At 35.2% G+C, this 27,444-nt stretch overlaps 2 protein-coding genes across 2 annotated transcripts in view; one reads left to right on the top strand and one right to left on the bottom strand.

Moving 5' to 3' along the window:
* Positions 1-27,444, top strand: part of RabX1 (RAS oncogene family member RabX1) — a 35,477-nt gene that overhangs the window by 4,327 nt on the left and 3,706 nt on the right. The window contains exon 2 of the mRNA XM_089712341.1: positions 17,783-17,910. Coding sequence (XP_089568467.1) covers positions 17,783-17,910 — 128 coding nt within the window. The remainder of the gene's footprint in view (positions 1-17,782; positions 17,911-27,444) is intronic.
* Positions 25,811-26,780, bottom strand: LOC149476273 (uncharacterized). Its single transcript, XM_089712002.1, has one exon. The coding sequence runs from the start codon at positions 26,558-26,560 to the stop codon at positions 25,811-25,813; it is 750 nt and encodes a 249-aa protein (XP_089568128.1). The 5' UTR covers positions 26,561-26,780.

Below are 27,444 nucleotides of genomic sequence, written 5' to 3'. Positions count from 1 at the left end.
TAAAAAGCGGTACGTTCTGGTACAAACCTAGTACAATCGAATAGAATTGAGAAACACTCATTTTTATTCAGTTAGCAGCGAACTATATAACTACGACCCTATGTTTCTCCCCACCTCTTTGAGGTACAAACGAAATAAAAAGCGGTACAATCCGGTACAACCCTAGTACAATCGAATAGAATTGAGAAACATTCATTTTTATTCAGTTTAACTACGACCCTATGTTTCTCCCCACCCCTTTGGGGTACAAACGAAATAAATAGCGGTACAATCCGGTACAAACCTAGTACAATCGAATAGAATTGAGAAACACTCATTTTTATTCAGTTAGTTGCCAACTTCACATAGGTTGAAATAATATTAAATTTATTTTAGTGCTAGAAAAATAAAACTATTATCCTTGAATTCTTAAAAGCATTCTCCTTGTAAAAAAAGGAAAAGCTAAATATTTGCATTTTGAATACATTTTGTAAAAATGTTATTCAATGACCTTTGGGGGAAATCAAAAATTATATGAGCAAAATAAAGGTGGTTTCTCATACTAGGGGCAATATCACAAATAAGGAGTGAATTAATTGCACCCTTAATTCGCTCCTTAATTGTGATGGGTATAGGCAAGCAGGGGCAATTTAGAGAACAGCTAAAATAGCTCCAACCACCGTGCAACCCAAATTGCCCCTGCGGCAGGTACATGAGTAGCCGGCTTAAGAAAATAGTAGTGTTATTTACTTAAAACTTTTTCCTGTTTTACATACTAATTCAGATATTATGACAATTTATTATAAATTTGACCCCATTTTCTAATATTTTTTAATAAAATAACAATTAAAATTTATTACCAAATTAATGAACCAATCTATTGTATAAGTTAAGTGAATGAAAATTTTTTGTTTGGAAAATAATCCATTAGCGAGTAATAAAATTTGTTTTTTAATTTAAATATTAAGTTACTTTTTTGTTTTTGAAGTGGGAGTGATTTTATATATTCACTAGCTGTTGCCCGCGACTTCGTCCGCGATTACGTCGTTTTAGGTCATTCGTCGTTTAAAAAAAATACGTGACACTTTATTTTTGAATCTTCTTAATTGTCTCTTAGTTATAAAATTTAACTACATTAAAATTGAACACTCTGAAAATCTTAAAATCGGAGAAAATTGAAAATCTGAGGAAAACATGAAGGAATGTGATTTAAATTCTACATTACTTAGTATTTCAAATAATAATCTAAATTAAATGTAGATTAACAGTTTGAGCGCACCGTTATAGAATATGTACCTAAGTATTAAATTACGTTAGTTTACATAGTAACAAAACAAAAACACGATGACTTTCTTTCGCGCTCGGTACCACAAACTAAGCATGTTAATGGTACGTGGCCCGCGTCACTTGACCCCCCGCGAGTTCCCCTCCTTTGCTATGCGAAAATACATTCGTCGCCCTGCTGTAGGAAAAATTGTAATACTGTGGCCTGGGCGTTATACACGCCCAGGGAGTTCCTGAGTGCCGATAGACGTCCGTCTATCGGCATTTATAACAATCTTATATTAATTTATTTATTTATTTATTTCTGATTCCTTACAGCTATTCTTACAATAATTACATAATAATTGAACAATACGCCAATAAAAAGGAATTCCATTAATAGAATTATTATAATAAACATGTGACAAAGAAAATTGAGTAAGAAAGTAGGAGGAAAAGATATACGTTAAAATAATAAACAAAATACTATTGTGATGAGTGTAAGTGTAGGTATGGTGTGTAGTCTGTTGTGAGTGAGTGTGTGAATGAGAGTATGTATGTATGTACTTTAAGTAACTAAAAATTAAGTAATATCACCATCTTGAGGAAAAGCTTCTAATGTCGATTTAAAACTGCATACATACGAATTAACCTGATGAAACATGTTCTAAAATTGTGAAATGAGTTCAGTTTTAAATTCGAGAAATATTGATAATTCTTGTATTCGACTATTTGTTGTAGTCGAATACAAAATATATTTAAAGAAACTTAGGTTGGCCTTCAGGCAAAAGGGATCCTATCAAATGGTAAACTTGACCTTGTATCTTAAAAGTAAGCATGAAAGGACCTTCTGATAATTGTTGAGCACCAAAGGATCATTTGAAACGCACTACTATAAGAGCGAATATTGTCTAAGAACTGTTTAGATTGCACGTCATGTTCCTCTAAAAGTAGTGATTTCAAAGGTTCCGGTGCATCTTCAAACGAAAGCCGACTCCTTACTCCACTTTAAAGCATTACAAAAATAACATACTACGTTAATATCGCCTATACAGAAGATGATCTGTAATCAATTGTGAGGTTATAAGAAAACCCACTTTTATATTTGTCGGACCCCACCACCGAATTCGTAGATTGATCTTCTATGTTTACCTCTAAGTCATTAAGACTATGCGAAATCTGTCTGCAGTAAGAGGGGCCTCTCGCTATTCGTCCGTTTCCAGAGACCGAATAGTTTCAATTCTAAATCTTTCATTAAACAAACTTAATAATCGTTTTTGTCTCAATTAATTGTAATATTCGCGTCCCTACTCTAGTCATTGCTTATGCTCATGTTCATCTTCAAGAGATCGAATAATATTATGGTGCACCCTATCATTTGTCAAACGGTCTTCATATTGAGTAAAAGTTTCAGATTCTCGAGATAAAATGTGACGGCCGTGATCAGCTGTGAGACGTTATACCCTCTCAGTGAAGGTTTCGGTCTCACGGGATAGTACATGCCGTTCGCGGTCAGCTGTGAGCCGCAATTCTCGTTGTGAAGCGGTTTCAGGTTCTCGGCATAACACGTGTTGTTTTCGGCCTAGAGTATACCTCTAACGATTCTTGAGAACTCTTATTTCTCATTTTCTTAGCTTTGCTCGAATTTCGAGATAAAGATTTTTTAGGTGGCACTGATGCATGAAAATAAAAATTGAGTTAAAACGGACTGAGAGTGTTATAGACAAATATAATCAGAAAGCTTCGAACTCCTAAGCTATCGGAAGTTACACGTGTTATTGTGAGTCAACCATAAAAGATAGACATTTATGATGTCGGGAGATATTTTTTATATAATAAGGAGAACATTTCTTTCATACATGATTTCTGTGTAGCTTTAACCATTAAGGTTGCACACGCGACGAAAGCTTAAAAATGGAGTTACTGCTCTGCTCAGGAATATGAAAAATAATTGTACCAAGTTTCGTTTAAATCCGTCGAGTAGTTTTTGTTTCTATACCGGTTATACGGAAAAAAAATTTACTGTTTGCTTCTTTGGCATCAGTGTCGATCCCTAATCACCCCGTGATAGTTATTTAGGAAATATATTTCATGTACAGATTTAATATACCTAAGTATACATAATATATTTAGATTCCAATTTCCATGTAACGTTAAATTCGACTATACAATAACTAACAGACAACGCAGGTTACTCTCGTTTCCGTAAGTTGAGGCGGCTACATATTCGGTCCTCATAACATCACTTTTAGTGAACGAAACGACAGAGCGGTTTAATTCGACGCCAACACCATCAGAAAAAAGGAAATATTTTTAATTGTGAAAAAATATTATGATTTACACTATTTTAATATAAAATATATGGCTGTGAGTGTGTAAAAATAAATCCAGCTAGTTTCACATCACACTTATGTTTATAATTAGCTATACGACATGAAAATATACATATATATTAATTACCAAGCAATAATCATACAGGTAAATACTGAACAAAAGTATTAACAGTCAAAGTTTATTTTTACTAACATTTAACAACACCCATGTAAATGATGAAGAAATGATAATTATCAACGAACTAACCTTTTCTATAATACTTAACACAGCACATTTTTTAAATTATCTTGCTCAACTCTGCTCAAAAATTTGAGGGTTTTGTTGGAACTGTAATGTGTCAAAACTATGATATATCTAAACTACGATACAACTTGCATGCGGAAATGCTCATTACAATCAGTGAATTTAAAGAATAACTAACAACAACTATTCAATTTTATTGAGCTGATGAATATCTTTTGCCTGGAAGAGATCACCGCCGCCTAATAAATATACTGTGTTTTCTTATAAAATCGTAACATAATTTCTTTTATCTACTAAATTTTAATAAATAAGTTCTTTTTGTTATTTTTATCTAAAAATGATCTTGAGCTTATATTAGGCAAAAGTATACATTAACTTTTTATAATTTCAGGACCGCACCTTAAATGGGGTGCTCGGAAAATATGCCTACGGATTATTAACAGAGAAATGATACCTACACAACAAAGTTATGTTGGTTCCATTTTATTTATAAAATATAATGAAAATGGGCAAATATAAAACATATTATGTAAAATGATTAAAAATAAATAAATGAAGCAACTACGATTCAAAGAAAACATCTTTTTCAGTGTGAAAATGCTCTAAGCAATCCTGGATGATGAGTAGGTATAATATCATGTACTCTCATCCCAGTACGGTCGGTACCTCGATAGCCATAACGATAAATATTATAATCAGATAACAGCAAAGTCAGAATAAAAATCATAACTTGTACAGTTGTGAGTGCAAAATTTATGTTTCATTTGGCAATAACATTTTTTTCGGTACTAAAACGTAGTAGTTTGATATGTGGTTGGCTGCCCCTCCTCTCCTTCCTGAAAAATATCCTCCAAAATTACCCGAGATACTTCCAATGATTGAACCATACGTTGGACATTAACTTCAGTCAAAAATTGACGAAGCGGATGATTACTAATTTCCACTTAATCCTTGCTGCCACTATCTTCATCATCAAATCATCAATTTTCAAGTGGTGTTGTAAAATTGTCAGCAGAAATAGTCTTCCAAAGGCGATATAATTTTATGAACATTGAATCTGTAAATAAAAAATCAAACGTTAATAATTGTAAATCAATAAAAAAAGCTACTTACAAATAAAATTTTATCAACAAACTACTGTTCCCAACGCACCTCAAAATCTTGTAAAAGTCAAAAAGAATTCATCATTTTATTATTTCATTCTAAAAGTGTAATATAAAACCATTATAAAACCAATAAAAAACATGAATTGCTATCATTATAAAAATAAATACCTATAAACGTAACAACTTACCTTTTGTGGGAACGCATGGTGAAAATTCACAAAACACGAAGATTGAATTTGATATTTTTGGTTTTATGACATTTATTTTAATTTTATTTATTTATTTATTTATTTATTCAAATGCTTTATAAATATAAATTTATAAATAATAAATTTATAAAGAATAGAAACATTCGATCACGAAATTATGTGGGTTCGAGTCCCGCCTCGTGATCGAATTTTTTCTATTCTTTATAAATTTATAAAACACGAAGATTAAAAATGTAACCAATGAACACAATCAATATTAGATTAATTGTAATGGTGTCTAGTTTGACTTAAAATAATAAACATCTACCCTCACTTTTAAAAATGTAGTATATTCACACGAAATATAAGCGCACCTTATAGGGAAGGGAAGATATGGGTTAAAGAGTTAAATAAATAACATGATTATATTTAAATTATTAATTTTCAACAGTTGTTCAGTAGTGATAACATGTAAATTGATTTGATTTTTACGAAATCTCATAGATGGCGCTGTTTCAAATTTGTCTTTATACTACTAAATTCATTAAACTGTTTCTCTGCCCAAATTACGTAAATGACATAGTTTTTATTTTGTAAAGCTAGATAATTATAGCATGGCTTACTCGAAACCAACATTTAAACATGAGTCTTTAGATTGTACGCTGTCGTAGTACACGGAATATGTAAGAAAAATAAAGGTTCACAGCTCCTCCCGCGAAGGTGATATCATGATAATATGTTTAAACTATCCTCACCCGACCTCTTAGGAATATTCATGCAAAATTTGAAGTAAATCTATGCAGTACTTTCTGAGATTAGCCCGGAAATACATACAGACAAACAGACAAACAGACAAACCGACAAACAGACAAAAATTCTAAAAACTATATTTTTGGCTTCTATATCGATTATAGATCATGGATCAAGTATTCTTTTAAAAAAATATTCAATGTACAGTTTTGACTTTCCTACGATTTTATTATATGTATAGATAGACATTCTCAATTAGTATTTTAATTGCACCTGCTTTGCTTACAATTAATAATAAATAAATAAATATATATGTCGGAGATCCCCCCCCCCCCTGATATTACCGAACGCAAGCGCATGACTCACGAAGTGCACTTGGACATGGCCGTGGTAGCGGACGGGCATTCAAGTGTTGGAGCTCGTGCCGAGCGGACTTGTCTGTTCGAGTCTATACATCGAGATAGTATAGTACATACTATCTCGATGAGTCTATATCAGTCTCTATATTAGTTTGAGTTTAGATTTGCTATACAAAGTATTCATTTCAGTTCATTAGTGATTGTCAGTGTTAGATTCCGTTTATGTCTTTTGATGCTCGAAGTTACCCAAGATGCCCACTGTAGAGGATATAACCAGCCCACATAGTTTTAGAATCCAGCCGCCGCCGATATCAGAAGCGGGATTGCTTTGAGCACAAAGAATAAACGTGATTTTTACAATCGTCATGTGGTAATGTAGACACGTTATAAAATTATTCTGGAGGTGCAAAATAGTATCATGTGGCGTTGAATTGTAGCCATAGGACAACCGGTGAGTGCTTACAACATACAACAAGTGGAACAATAACGTGCGTGATGTAATGCCATTGTCCGTTGATCTGTGTTTTGAAAAAAGCCGTTAAAGTTATTATTTGTTACTATTTGCTATTTATGATGCGTTAAAGTGCTTTGCAGTATCTATCATGTCTCTTAATTTATTTTCTGGTAGCAGAGGGCCACAGTAAGGAGAATTGTTACCGTATTGTGTAGCGTAATGTGACTATGTTGAGCCCGCTGCGGCTGCTTGTGTTAACTTGCAGGGTGGCGAGCCAAGCGACGTGAGTGCCTGTCGGTGTGTGTCGTCGGGTTGTGTGCGTCAGTGGCTTCTTGGCGATATGTGAGCGTGAAGGAAGTTGCCACTTCAACCGTGTTGTCGCGTGTTTCACGGTTTGACAAGTGTTTGCAGCGTGTAGCCCTTGCTACTACTGAGATTGTTGCCGGGGATTGCTGCAGCGAGAGCTCAGGGCAGCCGTCTTTATGCGATGAAGGGCTCCGCAAATTAGTGACATTTACAGGACAAGTGCGAGGCGTAACAGGGCTGCTTCGCTGACTGTGTGCTATCAATAAGTTTGTAGGAGACCTGCGTGTGAATGCCATTCGCAGACAGCAGATGGAGGGCGCGCGACGGATCAGCAGTCCTTTTAGTGCAGGGTTTAACCATCCCGAGTCATTTGTTTCATGTGTGGCGTGTCTGGCCACTTTGCATCGGAGTGCACGAGCGGATAAGGTGCTAATGATTGCACTAGGCATAGAATCACCGAAAACCAGCAGGTCAGGTACATCCACGTTGCCTGAGCGCAATCATTGAGTCAACACGTGCCGTGTGGCAAACTTATGGACAACTGTGAGTCATACATGTTTAGTTTTGTTTTTTTGGTGCTGAGTGTACCCTTATCAGAGATATAATTGCTAGTAGCAAATTGACTAGTAAGCGTTTTTAATAATAACACAAAATAATCTGTTAACATATTGTAGACAGTTCATAACAAGGTTTATGGCAAGTTACAATAGGCGATTACTTTTTAGTAATTTAAATTTGTGTTGTGCCTAATCATTATTATGATAGCGATGCTAGCTTATTAGGTTGAGAAATTAAACACAAAGTTTACATGTGTGATATTCTAATGTGTTACATTATTGCGTAATAATGTTCTTGTTTGTAACAAGTCTGATACGACAAATTGTTTTGATTTTTATCACGCTTACATTGGCTTCTTTTATTGTTCGTATGTAACAGACTCGATTTTGAACTACCTACTTTAATGAGACAGATTTAGTTCACACTGTGTACATTTACTAAGGAATAGTGACAATACAATAATTCCATCTTATTTAAGCGTGTTGCTTGGTTAATTACGTTTCTCTCTATTATACACTGGTACCGATAGAAGAAAGATACCTAGCGGTTTGGTAGGCTTACTTAGGGACATAAGTCCAACATGCAGAGGCGTGAATTTCAATTAGAGAATTTCAATGTGTTGTGTTTTAGTGTATTATTGGCACTAATTTACCATCTGAGTTACAGCTGTTGAAATGTGTCTGTTCTAAGGAGTTTTGTGCGTTGAACGAACAGCAGATTGCGTAACAAATCAATGAGTTTTTAACAGCTGGATTAGTGAAACCAAGTAGCTATCTGGTTAGCTTCTGACGTGGAACAAGGTACAGTGCGCTTCCGAGTTGTAGCAAGGAGTGGAGTGAGTGCTTTAAGGAAGGTAGTATCTTCTTTCAACCTATCCAAATGTAAGTTTTGAAAGCGTAGTGTTGAATACTTAGGCTTTGTCATTAAGGATGGTAAAGTACAATTACATAGCTTATACAGCTTCTTAGTTCTGTTAGTTTATTAACAGTTTTCTTAATTTATAGCACTATTGTTTATGCTTACAAGTTACAAGGGAAATAAAATCGATTAGTGATTACTCATCATCATATGAGCTAATCAGTCGAACGTTTATTAGTCTTTTAACATCAAAGCCTATTCTTATGGTGTATGATCCCGGTTCACATAGATGCGAGCGCGGATGGATGTGGTACTGAACTGATATGGAAACATGACGGTAGTAGCATCCAGTTGCTTACTACAGACGTAGAACTACTAGCTTAGAGTCCAGGTTTTACTCCCATGCACACGAGACCGCAGATTAAGTTGCAGCAGCATAGCAGTGGTTAATGCAGTTATGCACTTCAGGTATTATTAACAGGTTTGCAAGTTTGCAGTGGTGACTGATTGCAATTCGGTGGGAGCCGTTTAGTAAAAAGCAGAGTAGTGTCTTCACGTGTTCACAGGTAGAGATCGTCTGTCTCCAGTCTATCGACTCTAATATCATTCATGACAGAGATAAAGGGAGCTAGTCTATAGGATGTTAGTTGCCTTTCGAGTTTCGCGCAATCGCTATCACAGTATGTATTTCGATTATTGCAAATTATGTGGGGCAGAACGAGTCAACATAGCTGAGCTTTCCGTTGACTGGTTGCCAGGACCATGAGGGGCATTTGGACATGCAGAATGAGTTGTTACTTGTTGATGTCTGGAAGACATATGCGGTAAGGTTGCAAATTATTTGTCAAGGTGCAGATAAAATGGTAAAAGATCAGTGGTACATAATATCCACGATTTAGTCATGCATCTGGGCTACATGTCTAAGTTCGGGCGTAAGTTCGTTGTGAACTTTATCACTTGCTAAATCTCTAAGCCTAGCTCAGGTAGAATTCAGGCAAAACTCTTAAGTTAGTATTTCGTGCACATTGATGCTACAGGGGAACTTAAAGGGAAGAATGATGTTAAGGAGTATGTTTTAGTCTAATTGATACTTTTACCCGATATGTTTTGCTCTATTACTTTAAAAATGTGTAGAGTGGTTTAGTAGTACTAGAAGTAGTATAACAGCACTAGAGGCCAGTGTTAATTTGTTTTGATAACTAGCCAGTACGATTAATAATCGGGCAGGTGCTTAGAAAGTAAATGTTTTCTCAGTTATTTTGTAAAAAATAAAGTTACATTAAGATGTAGTCTCCACTGGGGGTAGTGGTGTTAATGATCAAGTAGATAGTGACGAGTACCTACGCTGAAAAGGTGTGCTCATGGCAGTTACCATTCATCATCGTCATCGATATAGTCCACTACTGGACATGGAAGTCATCGTCATCGTCAACATAATCAGCCTTTTGCAGTACACTGCTGGACATGGAAGTCATCATCATCGTCATCGTCAACATCATCTGCCTTTCGTAGTCACTGCTGAACATGGAAGTCGTCATCGTCATCATCATCAACATCATGAGCCTTTGGTTGTTCACTGCTAGACATAGCAGTAGAGTCTAGCAAACATCGATATTGTCAAGATACGTTAGGTGACGTATGACTGGTAATGGACTTCACTATAAACCGTGTTACAAAAGCTAGATAGCTGAAGGAGCTATTATTTGTTAAAGGAGACTTTGGGGTTAATGTCTTTTGATAATTGATAATGAAGTCGATCAAGTTATGATAAAAGTAAAGCTAACTAATGGAAATTTAATATTGGTGATAATCTTCTTTTCGACATTGAGGAAATAAATCAAAGCAAGCTTGAATTGAAGTTCAAGGGTACGCTTAAAATTGTTGAGGTATAATGATAGTTACCACTTCAAATCATTAAATTCCAAAACTCACAACAGAGTCAGGAAAATATCCGACCATGAATAGTAGCTAGCAGTGGTAGTAGCTAAAATGACGTAAGAGCTTTGTGTAAAAGGGGAGATGTAAAATGCTTTATCTGGATTTTGTAATGCATTGTAGTGCCGTTTGTTGAGTGCTGTGGTTGAGTGGAAGTAGATGCAGTTGCCATGTGTCTCTTGTCTTGTTTTTCGTTACGTTGGTGCGTTAACGAGTAATGTCGTTGTAGCGATGGGCTATCCTTGCTTTCGTTGATGCAAAAGCAAGATGAATCGTTGCAGCGATGACATTTAGAGTTGTCCTTGTTTACGTTGGTGCGTTTACGAGATGAGTCGTTGAAGCGACGATATTTTGAGATATCCTTGTTTTCGTTGTTGCGAACGCGAGATGAGTCGTTGTAGCGACGTTATTCAATGTTGGCCTCATTTCGTTGGTGCGAAATTGTGGTGTGTCGTTGTATTAACATTATTCAGTGTTGTGTTCGTTTCGTAGGTGCGAAATCAAGGAGAGCTGTTGGTGCGGCGCTGATTGATGAATAATGATTATTGTTTGTTTTAGTGACGACCTAGAATGGTTGACAAGAATCAGTATGGCCGAGCAGGATACTGTGAGTATGTAGTCTTTGCAGAGACCTCACACGAGGACGTGTGATCGTCAGAGATGGCCGTGTCGGAGATCCCCCCCCCCCTGATATTACCGAACGCAAGCGCATGACTCACGAAGTGCACTTGGACATGGCCGTGGTAGCGGACGGGCATTCAAGTGTTGGAGCTCGTGCCGAGCGGACTTGTCTGTTCGAGTCTATACATCGAGATAGTATAGTACATACTATCTCGATGAGTCTATATCAGTCTCTATATTAGTTTGAGTTTAGATTTGCTATACAAAGTATTCATTTCAGTTCATTAGTGATTGTCAGTGTTAAATTCCGTTTATGTCTTTTGATGCTCGAAGTTACCCAAGATGCCCACTGTAGAGGATATAACCAGCCCACATAGTTTTAGAATCCAGCCGCCGCCGATATATATATTTCAGGACAATTTTCACACGGCACGATCTGATCCCATACTAAGTTTTTGCTTGTGTTATGGAAACCAGATGGCTGATAAACATACATATTATATAATTTTAAATTTAAATTAATACTTATATAGATAATAGGCATGACGAAAGATTTTGAAATCCTTTTCCATAATGTGTGTATACGTTTACTATACAAGAAAAACCATATATTTCGTTAATATACTTAAATTTAACTAAGATAAAAGCCATTTTTCAAAAAATATTTATTATCTGTGCCAAAACGGCTCGCAGGTGTCATGGCGTAGGCGTGACGTCACTCTTTAGTAAATACGTAATTATTTGTACGCATTGCGAAGAAAATTAAAAAAATGTTTATTTAATATGTGTTATAGAAACGAATTTCAAAGTTTATAAGTGGTGTGCAGTATTGCAGTGTGAATCCACATAAAAATAATGCTCAAAAATGTGTTAGTAATTATTTCAAGCGAGAAAATAATAAGAAATGATTGTATAAAGTTGGCGCGGAGAACCCCGAACCATGTATTCGTGAATTCGCAATTATATTTCTGTTCTGAGTCGATAAAGCATACGTGAAACAATAGAAAATAAATAAAAATGCGTATTCTCAACATATTCATAACAACAAAACACATCTGACGTGAGTTGTTTACTTAAGCGTGACGTCACGCGTGTTTTAGTCAAAATGGCCAACTGCAGAATTTCAATGTTTTATTTTATTGATAATCTCATTAATCTTAATGTTTTTAAGATTTTTAAGTCACTATATTTAATTTATTTATTATACATTTTCCCTTAAAAACACTAATACGATCATTTATGGATACTGTCGTCATGCCTATTAACACCCAGACACCCAGACATCTATGTTCATCACACAAATATTTGCCCCGGGTGGGAGTTGAACCCACAACCTCTGGCTTGGAAGGCAGGGCCACTACCAACCAAGCCAACCGGTCAGTCAAATTAATATGTATACTTGTCTGAATCTGTGTAACCAAATGAGGCACTTAAAAATCATTGAAATATTGGTAATTAAAATACAAATAAGTACAAGCAATAAGTAAATATTTAATTACTATTAAAACATTTCTTTTTAAGTAAATTACAATACAATACAATTTTTTTTTTATATAATTTATTTCAGTAGGTCATAATTTATCTAAATAATGACAGTATGACGATAACAACATTTCAGTATTTGCAGTATTTGCTATGTTTCAGCTATCAAGTACACTGAATTTCAGCAGCCATAATAACATGTAATTTTTATTGTACTATTTAATGATGTAACTGCAACCCAAATGTAAATGTAAAACTGGTATATAATTATCATACCGTGACAAGTTACAGGCTGTTTATTTTTTTTTATGTATTGTTATATATCAGGTTTATAAATAGTATTTAGGAAAACGAGTATTGTATTTCATGATGTTATGTTATCATGCATGTTTTTTAAAGAAATAATTCAAAAGGTTATTTATTATGTTTTTTAAGACCGAAAAAGTTTTTTATTTTAAACCAAACAGACTCATAGAGTGACATAATTTTCCAAAAGGTTCAGGAAAATATCAGCTACATCACTGCTAAGTAGTATCAAAATCTGTTCAGTAGTTTTCCCGTGAAAGAGTAACAAACATCCTCACATACTGCATTTATAATATTAGTAGGATAATATTTGGAATGCATGTACTGCCCCCCTATGCAAGTGGCTTTCTGTTAGCGTAGCGTTCAATAGAATAGACTACGAATGTATGAGATTGACGTAAGCTAAAGATAAACGTATCTACAGCTTACGTCAATCTCATACATTCGTAGTCTATTCTATTGAACGCTACGCTAACAGAAAGCCACTTGCATAGGGGGGCTGATCTGTTATCAATAAGAAAATAAACACAGGGATTATTGTAATCTTAATTGCTGATAATACTGACTACTGTTTGATATAAGAGATGTTTCAAATATTATTTACTAGTAGCGGCCTCGCCCGCGTTTTCAAAGAAAAACCCGCATAGTTCCCGTTCCCGTGGGATTTCCGGGATAAAACCTAGCCTATGTTGCTCAGTAAAGATGCAGCTTTCTAATGGTGAAAGAATTTTAAAAATCGGTCCAGTAGTTTGTGCGTGAAAACCATACATAGGTACATACATAATTACAAACCTTTCCTCTTTATAATATTATTATAGTACATATATAGTATAGACTATAGAGTGTAGATAGATGGTATAGATAGTATAGATTGGTACATTGAATGAACTTTGATGTGATAGTCTGTTTTGAGTTATATTTTAACTTTTAACAAAGCCTTCGTGTCGATCAATCGCTAATTGCTGTACAAAAATTATGTATAATTTTGTAAAAAAAAATAATGTCATTAATTTGTCTGTTTAAGAAAAATGAATATTATTCTTAATGTTTGCAACACTTAATGGATGTTCCACTTCTATTGGTCATATTGTGATGTCGCTCTATAGCAAAGTATATCTCCTGAATAAAAAACAATCCAACACAAAAATAAATTTTCAATGTGTTCCTGAGATTAGCTCATTCAAACAAACACTTCTACTTTATAGTATGCGTATAGAATTAATGTAATGAAGTATTTAGTTTTTGAGCCATAAAGTGTCGACAAATTTTCCCAGATTCCGGCAATGCCTATTTATCGATCACCTCAGAATTTCCTGTGCGACACGTATACCACATAGGCACCCTAACCACTAAGCCAGGTCTAAAATTATTCGTAACCCTAGCTAGCGTAAAGTATCGTATTACATTTGACAGCTACAAGCGTAGGTCATGCTGTACTGGTTTTATCCATATACCTACGAGTTATGAAGAGTTTCTAATCTCAGGAACTACTGGTCCGGTTTTAAAAATTATTTCGGTGTTAGATAGCCCATTTATCGAGGAAGGCTATAGGCTATATATCATCACGCTGAGACCAACAGGAGTGGAGCACTGCGGGTAAAACAGCAGGACACAGCTACTTATGTTATAAGTAAAAATGTGTAGATAGGTCATAGGACCATAGTTTATTATCGCTAAGGGCACGTCGAAATGTAAGCTACTTAGCCAAAATTTAAAGCACTCTTCGCTCACGATATTTGAATCATGCCATCTCACTTTGACGTCTAAACGTGTGTGTGTTTGTGTGCCGTTTTTGAAGATCGAATGTTGTGTTAGTAACCTATATAAATACAGTGTAAACTCTATAACGACACTCCATTTAACGTCAAACTCCGTATAACGTCAAGATTTCTCGACTTTGGTTGGTTTATATTGTTGTCTATACAATAATACACTCCATATAGCATCACGCTCACTCTAATTAACGACCACAATAAGACATTACAACTAGGAACTAGGACTAGGAAGTACTGGCTAAGTTGCCGAAATCAATGAAAATGTAGTTGTTTACATTCTTTTTTACTGACATAGTTACCGAAGATTCTCAGAAATGCAGTCGTAGAAAAATAAAGAAAAAATTCTGCATGCCGAAGAAGATGGGCGATCTGCCAAAAAATTGAAGAAACCTCAATATGAAGACCTTGATCAAGCGATGATAACATGGTTTCATAGGCAATGTTAAAAATAATATTCCTGTCTCTGGACCAATCATGCAATTTTCCCTTTCTCTCCATTTAACGACCACTCTCTATAACGTCGAAAAATGCACGGTCCCTTAAGTGACGTTATATAGAGTTTACACTGTATACTTTTTTACTTATAATATCAACGGTTACAATAAACACCTGAAACCGTAGGTCATGATGTGCTGGTTTCATATAAATCTAAGTACCTAAACAAAATAATGATTAGTGAATTCACGTAAGAAGTGTTTGGGGTAGGTTTGGTTTATTGGGGAAACCTTACTAGTCTGCTAATAATATTATATGTAATTGCGAAAGTGTAGTTAGTTGTCTTTTGTGTGACGTCAAATTATAGTAATGGTAGGCAACATTTGACAGTTCAACAAAATTCAACAACGTAACCTAGTAACGACGCATAGAATAACATGATATTTCGTTTTGTTAGAACTGTACATTTGCTTAACTTTTTTCAATTACGATTACATATTTATAAAAATAATGACCGATACACCGATACTGATAAACCATTCTAAACATAAACAACTTCTGAATTAAAGAACTGACGTCGCTACAATTTTGTGACAATAAAATTTTTTTCTTTTTATATACCAGAGAAGTTACTCTAAAAATCGAAATCTGAAATCTAGAATCGAATGCATTGATTACTTGTGAATAAAAATCATCATAAATTAATAAATGCGTTGTTTTTTTAATTATGTATTATACTTGTGTTATTTTGCTCCTTAAATTTACGAAAGAAAGTTTATTACTGGGACAGGGATTCGCCTGATGAATTGCACGCCTCATAAGCGAAGCGTTGAGGTGGGTACTACTGTCACTTCGCGCAAAACATCTGATTTTTCAAACTTAAAATGTCTTTATGTATCATACATTGCACTTGTAAGATAATACATACACACACATATTAAGAAAAAACACTATTTTTAACGTTCATGATATTTTTGATGTCATTTTTGTTATTTAAACTAGTTAAAAAACAGTTTAAAAAAGTTCTGTCTTGGACGTCCGTGTGTCTGTATGTGCGGATCCTTTTTCTTGTTAACACGATAGCGACCGAAATACTTTACTAATCGAGTCTTTTTTTTTTCTCTTACGCTTGAGTATGCTCAGGAATAGAACCCTTTCATTTTTCAGGGTCTGATTCGATGTGGTTTAATTGTTATTAAATAAACAAAAATAATAATTAATAAATATTTATTAAAAAAAATTATGAGGCGTGCACTTTTGGATTTTCCAAATTATTTTAAAATTGACATGTGTTTCAAGTTCGATTGACAAATGTTTCAAGTCCGTATCGATTAATTCACTTTAATCGATGTTTTTAAGCAGGTTACCTCTCTTCAAAGATAAAATTGATAGACGTCAAATGTCGTCTATTAAATTGGCTCGACTGTAATTATTGATACCTATTTTGTATTTTTAAATACACAGCCGCATAGGGCCGTTAACACCATAGAACGTGCAAAAGAAATATTATAGACTACATTCATACAATCGATAAACATTAAACATGAAGAATGACCCTGGCCTGGCATCGGGTAAAAAAAAGCAGGAAATATTAGCACAAAATACCTAGCTAGACATAGTTAATAGTCGTTTTTTTTTCATAAAAGGTTGAATAATATACATAGTTCATTAAAAATTTTAATATTCGTAATAATATTTGAGATGGATGAATGAAATGCTTGAAATAATATTTAAGACTAGCTGCTCCGTGCGGTTTCACCCCCGTGGCTCCACCCCTGTTGGTCGTAGCGTGATGATATATAACCTAAAACCTTCCTCGATAAATGGGCTATCTAACACCGAAAGAATTTTTCAAATCGGACCAGTAGTTCCCGAGATTAGTGCGTTCAAACAAACAAACAAACAAACTCTTCAGCTTTATAATATTAGTATAGATTGAAAAATTATTGCGTAATATGACTCATAAGCAATAAACTATGTAGTTCTATTCACTAGCTGCTCGTTCCGGTTCCGCCTGGCTTGATCTAAAAAAACAACAATAAAATAAAGTGCCACGACGTTGTTTGCGGTACTCGCAAACATAGAACACTTTAATCACCTATAATAATAAATAAATAAATAATAATCCATTTGTAATTGGAAATTTGAAAAGAACTTCTATTTAGCCCTCGGACTATAACTATTCTTTTTCAATTAGTTACTTCATTTAAATTGTTGCTTTACTTTAGAAATTTAACAGACCAACAAACAAACTTACGCGTTTATATATATTTTTTTTTAATATTAGCTATCCGTTGGTGAAAAACAGTTTAAAATTGGACCAGTAATTTCGAGTTTATTTCTAACAACAAACGTTCAGAAATAAAATTCTTTCTTTATTATATTGTTACTGATTTATAAGCAATGCTTCGATAAAATCAAAACCGGCTAAACAGGTTATTACGTAAAAAATTGTTTTACTTGACTCGGTCAGTGGGTTTATGTTCTAATACTGTTAGATTGGTTAAAAGGAATTTTGAATAAATAAAATTATTTAATTCTAGATTCATAACCTGACTTCGCTTGCGATTTCTTAGAAAAATACTTAGAACAAAAATCAACAAATCGACCTTTGATGTTTTTTACAAATAGCTTCTATTCCAAAAATGCCCTTTTTGCTAATGGCAATACTAGTTTTTACAATTAACTTCGATCAAGAAGAATCTGTTATACATAATTATATGTACATACCTACTTACTTACCTATTTCTTTTTAATTTTCTGCAACGAACAATATAGACTTGTATTTATATTATTTATTTTTACTAATTTCTGTTATTTTTCATTCCAGGTGTGGGCAAGACAAGCCTGGTAGTGAGGTATATAGGCAAGATGTTCTCAAAACACATATCTCCAACTATAGGCGCCTCTTTCTTCACTTGTAACATCAATGTGGACGATGCTAGGGTTAAATTACAGGTAAATAAAAAAAAACAATAAGTAGGTACTTATTTGTTTCCATATTAATTTAATTTTCAAGCAACAAATTATATTCATTGTAAGTTGGGTTTTTATAATTTAACAGGCACATGAATGAATGAATGAATGAATGAATTCTTTATTGCACACACCAGTTGAAAGAAATAACATAAAATACGATACAAACAAATTGCACAAAGGGTGACCTTATGGCTACAGAGCCATCTCTTCCAGGTGACCCAACCAAGGAAAACAATGATAAATTACAAATACAAGTAGGCGGTGTATACTAAAAAAGAAACAATGATAAAATAAGTTTAAATAAATTAATAATATAAATTACTAGAAAAGTAAAAGTATAAATAATATACAATATGTAATAAATAAAGAAATTCATATATTACAATATACAGGGTGTAATCGTTAAGTGTGCACAAGCGATTATTCCGTAACTATTGCAGATATCAAAAAACTTTAAACTGATATCGAAAGTACTTAACCTAATGAGTAAAATGGCCATAATAAATTTTTAAAAATAAAACGAGGAATAACCAAAAATGTTACATTAAACGCTCCCATACAATTTATTTCCCATACATTTTGTATTCATAGTAGATTTTCGAAGTGACGTCCTTATTGTGCAATACAATGAGGAGGTCTATTTACAGTTTCTAAATGAACTTCCCTCCAAATTTGCGAAGTAATTAAAGCAGAAAACCAAAAAAACAAAAAAAAGCTAAAATCTTTCATATTAAATGTATAGGTTGATCCAAAAGTAATGATAATTGGGTATTTCCTGTGCACATAAAAATATAAAATAAATGTTTTATGCTTGCTCATGTAATCACTAAGTTATCACAAAAAAATTATATCTACAGGCCACGTTTCCAAGTATTAACATTAATTTTAATGTGAACAGTGCGAGCCAGAATGTTTCCCGACGAAAAGAAGAAACAACGATTCGACATTTAGAGGGTGCATTTCTAAATTTTTAATGAGATCAGGATAATTTTTTGTCACGATTTGTGACCATGGGCGTTACCTGGGTTCACCATGTTTATGCTGAAACCAAGAAACAATCAATGGCCTGGATGCGAGCTTCCAAAGTGACGGTGAAGATTTTCAAAGTGAAAATTAGTGGGATAGATTAAAGCCGTAGTTTTATGGGACGCTGAAGAAATGTGGAATATTTTAAGAAGGTAGCCACTACTACACAGGGCTCTTACTACACAGACCAAATTAAAAGATTGCGGGTAGGTTAGTAAGAAAAAGAGACATGGCAAACTTCGGTCTTGAATGTTGGTTCACCAAGACAACGCACCAGATCACAAAGCGTCAGTTGCGATGGCTGCCAATCAAAAATCGGCATTGAAAATGCTTGAACATCCACCCTGTTTGTAAGATCTAGCTCCTAGTTAATTCTATCTCTTACCTCGGCACAAGAAACACCGTCGATATAAGAAATTTTAAGACGACAGCGAAGTGATGGCCGATTTTGAGGGGTTTTTGTAGATGAAGTCAAAGTTTTTTTTTTTCTAAGTTAAGGAAAAAAAATATCGAAGTATTATCTAATTAGAAGACTATCTAGAGAAATACATAATTATTTTAACTGTAATGACCTTGTTTAATATTGATTATCATTACTTTTGGATCAACCCATGTACATGGGATATTCATATCTCATACTAAATGTATGGGAGGGCTTAAAGTTAATTTTTTAGATATTTCTCGTATTATTTTTAAAAATTTATTATGGCCATTTTACTCATTAGGTTAAGTACTTTCGATATCAGTTTAAAGTTTTTTGATATCTGTAATAGTTACGGAATAATCGCCTGTGCACACTTAACGATTACACCCTGTATATATACGTATTCATAATATAAATAGATATAATATATACATATTATATAATACATATACAAAATACATATAGGTAACGGAAACATTATTAAAGTCATCATTTGGCCACTAAGGAGATGTAGTGGTCAAAAAGCATGTTTTTGAAAGCATCGATGGATCTCGCTTGGCGTATGGCTATTGGTAAGTCATTCCATAGTCGAATAGCCTTCACTGTAAATGAGGAATTGTAGAATTTAGTTTTGTGTACAGGTACATTAATGAGATAAGTGTTATTCGATCTCAGATTTAACCCGTGATTACTAGAGTACTCAAAGTTATTTTTTAAATAGAGTGGGGTTCTGGGATCGAATAATATTCCGTACAACAAATGTAGCACATGAGCATCCCGGCGATATCTGATAGGTAGCCATTTCAGCCTGCGACGATAAGCTGAGACATGGTCATACTTACGCAAACCAAAGATAAAGCGGATGCACAAGTTCTGAAATCGCTCAAGCTTATCGAGTTGGGTCTCAGTAAGGTCACAGAAACTGACGTCAGCGTAGTCGAGGATGGGAAGAAGGAGTGTTTGCGCTAACAAAATTTTGGTCGGAATCGGAAGAAAGTTTCGTAATCGCTTAAGGGAGTGGGATGCTGCAAATAACCTTTTACTGAGATGTTTCATTTGATCATGCCAGGAAAGTGTAGAGTCTAAATGGACACCAAGATTTTTGACAGACAGACTGAATGGAATCTTAGTGTTGTCGACGTAAATTGATGGCAAGTTTTCCCACACAATTTTAGACACAAACTGCGGACTTCCGATAATAATAGTTTGCGTTTTGTGGGGGTTAATTTTAAGGCCGTACAGCTTGCTCCATCTAACAATAAAATCGAGATCAGTATTTGTTGAGTTAATGGCTGCAGGCAAATCAGACAAAGGAGAATGCGTATAAATCTGAAGATCATCAGCATACATGTGGTACCGGGATGAGATGTTACTCGTGATGGAGTTTATGAAGAGGGAGAAAAGAAGAGGAGAGAGGACACCGCCTTGTGGTACACCTGCAGTCAGATAACTCCAGGATGAGATGGACTCGTCTAGCTTTATCCTCTGCCGGCGACCATGCAAAAAGCTACGAAACCACTCTAACACCGATGCAGATATGTTAATAGAACGCAGCACACTCAAAAGTACGTCATAGTCAATAGAGTTAAATGCATTACTAAAATCTAGCAATGTTAGTAACGTGAGCTGCTTATTATCCATACCTAACCGAATGTCATCAGTTATTTTTACTAAAGCAGTAGCCGTGCTATGCCCGGGGCGGAAACCGGATTGTAGAGGATTGAGTATGGAGTTCGAGTTTAGGAAGGTACTTAGTTGGTGATGGATAAGTCTTTCAAGAACTTTGGAGAGGAAAGGAAGGATGGATATAGGACGGTAGTCTGACAGTGAGCTAGCATTAGATTTCTTAGGGAGCGGGATAACATTAGCGTCTTTCCAAACTTCAGGGAAAGTGCTGGACGAAATAGAGTGGTTAAGGATGTTGGTGATTGTAGGAAGGATGATGTCGAGGATAGGGACGACCATAGCACGGCTAATATTGTCACAACCGACAGCTTTAGAAGATATGGATAATATGTTCTTCTTAACATCGCATTCGGTGAAAGATGAGATGTTGAAAGGTTTATTAGAAGAAAAAGGTAAGGATGAAAGGAAATCAAGGGTAGCCTGTTTATCGACACTGTCAAACAGGACGGGAGGAGTAGAAAGGTGTGCATTTAACTGGTCGATATTCAGGTTTGTAGCCGAGACTTTAGGTTGTTTACCTATGCCAATAGTTTTGAGAAACTTCCATACAGAACATGGGTCACCATTTTCAATGGATGTATGAATATGGCGGCGCTGTGCATCCCGGCACACAGTATTGCAACGATTCCTCAGTCTGATATACTTCTCCCTCGCCTCATCAGAAGGACACGATTTAAAATGAGATTTAGCTTGGTTTTTTAAATTCAATTGCGTTTTAATTTCCTCAGTAAGCCAAGGTGCAGGCAAGTGCTTGAGCTTCACCGGACGTGCTGGAGCGTGAATGTCGTAGAGCTGTGTAAGAAAGGAGTTAAATAATGTAACTTTTTCATTAAGGTTTTCACAGGATTTTACTGCATTCCAATCCATCTTAATCGCATCGGCACAGAGGCTTTCATGATTCATACGACCAAAACTTCGCTGCATAGCGACTTGGGGCTTGGATTTGGGGGGACGGAGTTTGTAGGAGAGGAAAATAAGATTGTGATAGGAGAACGCATCTGCTGCACACTGACCATGGTTAGAGATGAAGTCTGTGTTGGATACGATTATAAGGTCAAGCAAGGAAGGTGCACAGTTAGGAAAATAATGCGTGGGATTAAGAGGGAGGATGTGAAGGTTATAGGAGTCTACAAGAGACAGTAGTTTATTAGAGCGAGAGTCATTTTTTAGCAAGCAGGTATTGAAGTCACCCATAATTATGGTGTGACTGTAAGAAGGAGAAAGATTAAGAAGGAGATCATCGAAAGAAGGAAAATAGTCTATGGAAGAGGAAGGACTGTAGATTACACCAAGAAGAATTTTTGTATGGGAAATGCAGACCTCTAGGAAAAGGTATTCAACCGCAGCTGCAGGAGTGGGTTCTGGCGAAGAGCTAATAATAGTGAACGGCAAGTGATTACGTAGATAGATAGCAACACCTCCTCCACCCCTGCAGGCACGATCGTTACGTATCAGATGGAAACCGGGTAGGGAGTAGCAGGAGGATGGTAAGGAGGGCTTTAGCCAGGTTTCTGAAACAAGGATGGCTTGGACATTACTCGACTCGAAGGAGGCTAAAAAATCAGTATAATGTGCCGGGATACTCTGCGCGTTGATATGTACCACGTTAAAGGTTTTTGAAGCTGTAGGAAAATGATTATGAAGTAACGTATTGAGAGGAATGTAGGACGTACTACTAAGAAAACTATCCATTGAACAGTCAGAAACCGATGGTAATGACAAGAACTCGTCGCTCATGATGCTTTCATTGGATGACATTATTAAACACTATAGACCTAGTAATAATATAAAAATGGTAATAATATAAAATGATAAGTAATATACTTAAATATTGAGAGTATTTAATAGATCTATAAGAAGAAAAACAAAAATCAATAATATGAAAATATAATATGAATCCAAAAAAATAAATAAAATATGTATATATATATATATATATATATAATAATCTAATGTATATGATAAGCAGTAATATGTACGAATAAAATAGTATTTGTAGAATTTAAAATACTTTGTAAGTCAAAATACAATTTAGAGTGCGTTTCACGAAAGAGTTCCCCTGCCGTTATGTTGGCTTACCTGACTGTCAAAAACGAAAATATTTTTTTTTTATCAAAAATGACAGAGAAAATATTCTCATTTCTAGGCAGCCGACCCCGTAAGATACGGGATAAGGCTAGGAAGAAAGGAGAATATTTTCTCTGTCATTTTTGATTAAAAAAAAATATTTTCGTTTTTGACAGTCAGGTAAGCCAACATAACGGCAGGGGAACTCTTTCGTGAAACGCACTTTACCATAAACACCTTCCAGTAGTTTTATAGAGTAGCAACACCAAGATACAAATGCATGAAATGAAATGACATTTGACAAGTAATAAGTGACATATGACATTAGTTTGTTTACAAGTGTGCAAAGAAATGTAATTAATAATTGGAGGTGGTAAATAAATAGAATAATATTTAAATGCAGGTATTATGCGAGATATTACATTAATAAAGTATTGTTATAACAACCTATACAAAGACACAAAAACAAACCACATAAGTCTGTCACTTATTATAGCATATGTCGGCAAAAACAAAAGCGTAAAAACACAAATTAAAGGTGGAAAAACAGAAACACAATAATAGGCGAGACTACAAAATGAATTATGAAATATGAAACAAGATATTATGAAAATACATGATGGTGAAATTAATAACAAAAGAGAATATATTCCAGCAGGTTAATAGTATAGCAAAAGTTATCATAGCAAAACCGATAATATATAACGATAAACTATATAATATAAACGATAACCGATATAAGACCCTACACGGGGTTTCTTTAGAGAACTGCCGCACGAATTATAGGTTTTTTGTGGGTGGGGGATGGGGGGGAGGAGGGGGGGACCCTCCCACCAAAAGGGGAAAGTTAGGAAACCAATAGTTTTGGAGAAAAATCAATTTTCCTATTCTAACCTCAAAATGTATGGAATTGGTGTAACAAAAATTTTACGATACATAAATAAAATACAAACAAATTGTGAAAACCTACGTAGTTTTTTTTTATTTGAGTGGGAATCGCCCTAAAGTCGCTTCTGGCACTCGCCGGCCGCTGCCGCGGCACGCTCGCTTCGCTCGCTCGGCTCGTGCGGCAGTTCAAATGTTAACCTAATACGCTCGTCGCTTCGCTCCTCGCTACCTATTTGAATACTAAAAGTTTAATAGTTTTTTAACCTACGTAGATTTTTTTAAAGCTATTGCATAGCTCCTATCGCGGGCCTTGAGCGCGGGGACCGAATCCAGAAATTGCGTAACGAAAAACCTCACGCTCCCCACTCCGACGGGCACGGAGGTGCGGCTTGAAGGCATGCTATGCAATAGCTTTGCCGCGGCAGTCCCCAAGTGCCACACGTCTTTTTTGTTTGAGTGGGAATCGCCCTTTAGTCGCTTCTGGCACTCGCCGGCCGCTGCCGCGGCACGCTCGCTTCGCTCGCTCGGCTCGTGCGGCAGTTCAAGAGTAAACCTAACACGCTCGTCGCTTCGCTCCTCGCTACCTATTTGGATATTAAAAATTAGTGTCCGACCGAAACTGGTTTCCAGGCCGAAACCGAAACCGAAACCGAATGTTCGGCCGTGGATTCAGTTTCGGCCGAAACCGAAACCGAAACCGAAACTCACGTGGTCAAGTATGAAATTTCTAAAAATACTGAACTTTGGTGCATTTTACCTATTATTTTGCCTTAATTAGGGCATAAAATGAAAACAAAGTATATTAAATTTGTTGTAATTATTTATTTAATATAAAATAAAAAAATAATATTTTTAAAATATTAATAGTTAATAACAATTTTTATTTTTATTATTTTTTCAAATTAAGTTCTCAGTAAAATCAGTCATCTAAATCAAATCAGTAGGTCATTGTTACTGTTACTTTAAATACTAAGTATTGGTATTTTGAGATCTTTCTCTTTATTAAAGAGTCTTTAATACTTTGGATTGGTATTTGTACTTGGAATAATAATCTGCAGTCTCTATTATATAATATTATATACTATAATAATCACCTCATATATAAAAATTATAATTACTATTACACCCAGTTCCAATCTCAACATAGATAATCAAAAATTGTTTCCACCAGCGTGGGTCAACCAACGCTTTGACAGCGTCCGTCAAAGCGTTGCCGAGGAAAGCGAAGGCGTGAACGTGTGTGAACTAAGTTCACTGAACTTGCGAAATAAGTTTCGGTTTCGGCAAAAGTTTCGGCCGATTCTGGCCGAAACCGAAACTGCGGCCGAAACTTAATTTTTGGCCGAAACTCAGCCGAAACCGAAACCGAAACCGAACCTTCGGTCGGACACTATTAAAAATAAAAGTTTAATAGTTTTTTAACCTACCTACGTAGATTTTTTTTTGTTTGAGTAGGAATCGCCCTAAAATCGCTTTTGGCACTCGCCGGCCGCAGCGTAAAGTCACAGTTCAGTGAAATAGAACGTCTTGGTCCGCTTTTTTGCACAACAAAACGGATAAATGCACTTTTTTCGCACAAAAAATTATTAACTTTAAAAATTAATAACTAAAAAACTACAAGTTTCCTAACGATAATATTTTGGAATTACAATCTTACATTACCTAGCTAACTAAAAATATAAATATTTCCAACAAATTCGTGCGGCAGTTAACTAAAGCCAACCCCCCTACACCGTTCATTGAATAAGCATTGAAAAAAAGAAAAAAAGAAGTGATAAAAATATAAAACTACTTATGCTTAGGAATTCTTCTGGATCTCGCTGTTTGCTGCGAAGAAGTCTTCTGGTTATTGTCACTAGAAGCCGCAAGAGGTTGCTTTTCAGTATCAGGAGTCTGAGTTTTAATTGAGTCTAAGTCAGCGATGGAATTAATCTGATTGCGAGCCCCATCTGATCCAATAACAAAGATGAAACCATTCCTCGTCCAGCAATTGGATATACCAAACCGTTTCCTTGCAGCAATGAAAAGGGCATGGCGAGCCTTTGTGAGGAATTCGGATACGGTAATATTAGTACCCTTGAATGCGGTCTTGGCTTGCCACACCTGGCTCCGTACCTGGATGTCCTTAAATTTGACAAGAAGTGGCCGTGGTTTGTCATCCTTCATCATCCCCATTCTATGACACTGGCTAAATATTTGTGGAGTAACCTCAGGCATTTTAAGGTGATCAGATATAACCTTGGAGACAATGATGCTGGAGTTTTCATTCTTGGACTCAGGAACACCATGAATTAATAGGTGTTTGCGCCTGCTCCGCATTTCAAGTTGATCATGCATTTGGGTTAGCAGCTGAATTTGAGAGGTAAGACAGCTTAACGATGACAGCACAAATGTTCGAAAAACAGCAAATTCTGAAGAAATCTTACTGGTGGGACTTCCAGAGCCATTATTGCTACTTTGCAGCTCACGTTGAAACTCCTCCATTCTATATTTGAACATTTCACTCATATCCGCTACAGTTTGTGCAAAGGATTCCATTTTGGAGGTTATGTTAAAACTTCTGTGTTGGATTTTAAATATGTCTTGGTGAAAAGTGAAAGTGATTATTTGTGACACTTACTGGATGGCAAAGGTAACTTTTAAAGCATATTATTTATGTAAACAACAGTGGTAGACAAATTCTTAATAAAACAAATGAAGAGTAAGAAAAAAGACGTATGCACTTTACACTACCCACAAGTGGAAAAAAGTTTTTTTTAATAAATCAATGTACTGACACTTTAGTGTTTTGAAAATAATAATAAAAGGGAATTTCAAAGTTCAAAGCTTCTTTTTACCACAATAAAAGTAATGTTAGTGTGTATGCAGTGTATGAGTACTTAAATTAATAAATATATGTCATTCCCATACTAATTTGTATCACACCGTAATTAAGAATGATGGCGCTATATTAAAAATATGACATACTAGCGGTCCGCCCCGGCTTCGCCCGTGGTACATATTTCGCAATAAAAGGTAGCCTATGTTCTTTCTCAGGGTCTAAATATTGTCTGTGCCAAATTTCAACAAAATCGGCTGAGAGGTTTATGCGTGAAAACCATACATACATACATAATTACAAACCTTTCCTCTTTATAATATTAGTATAGATATAACAACTGTTTATTTTCTGTGGCCTTACCAGCGAAGCCGCGGGCAAAAGCTAGTTTACTATTAAGTATAAACCAACATGTTATAAAGTTAGTATTTTCTAGTGTTTGATTATGTTGTTGAAATGAAGTTGAAATTTTTTTGGAAAAAAAATTAAAACATACATACCAAAAGACTAGAAGACACGTTAAGCCAATACTGCCGGAAAAATACTCCACATATCAACTACGGAGAAACAGGTAGAGGTAGTTTACAAATAGCAATTTTTGAAT

The sequence above is a fragment of the Colias philodice genome, chromosome 28, assembly GCF_061535455.1.
Source record: "Colias philodice isolate Cphi_HAF_F1 chromosome 28, ilColPhil1 Martin Lab GWU primary, whole genome shotgun sequence".
In the NCBI taxonomy this organism is placed as follows: domain Eukaryota; kingdom Metazoa; phylum Arthropoda; class Insecta; order Lepidoptera; family Pieridae; genus Colias; species Colias philodice.
The sequence above is the reverse complement of the archived record's forward strand: the minus strand, read 5'-3'. Positions and strand labels throughout refer to the sequence as shown.

Excerpts from the sequence above, each read along its gene's own strand:
- LOC149476273 (XM_089712002.1), bottom strand. The coding sequence starts at position 26,560 with ATGGAATCCTTTGCACAAACTGTAGCGGATATGAGTGAAATGTTCAAA.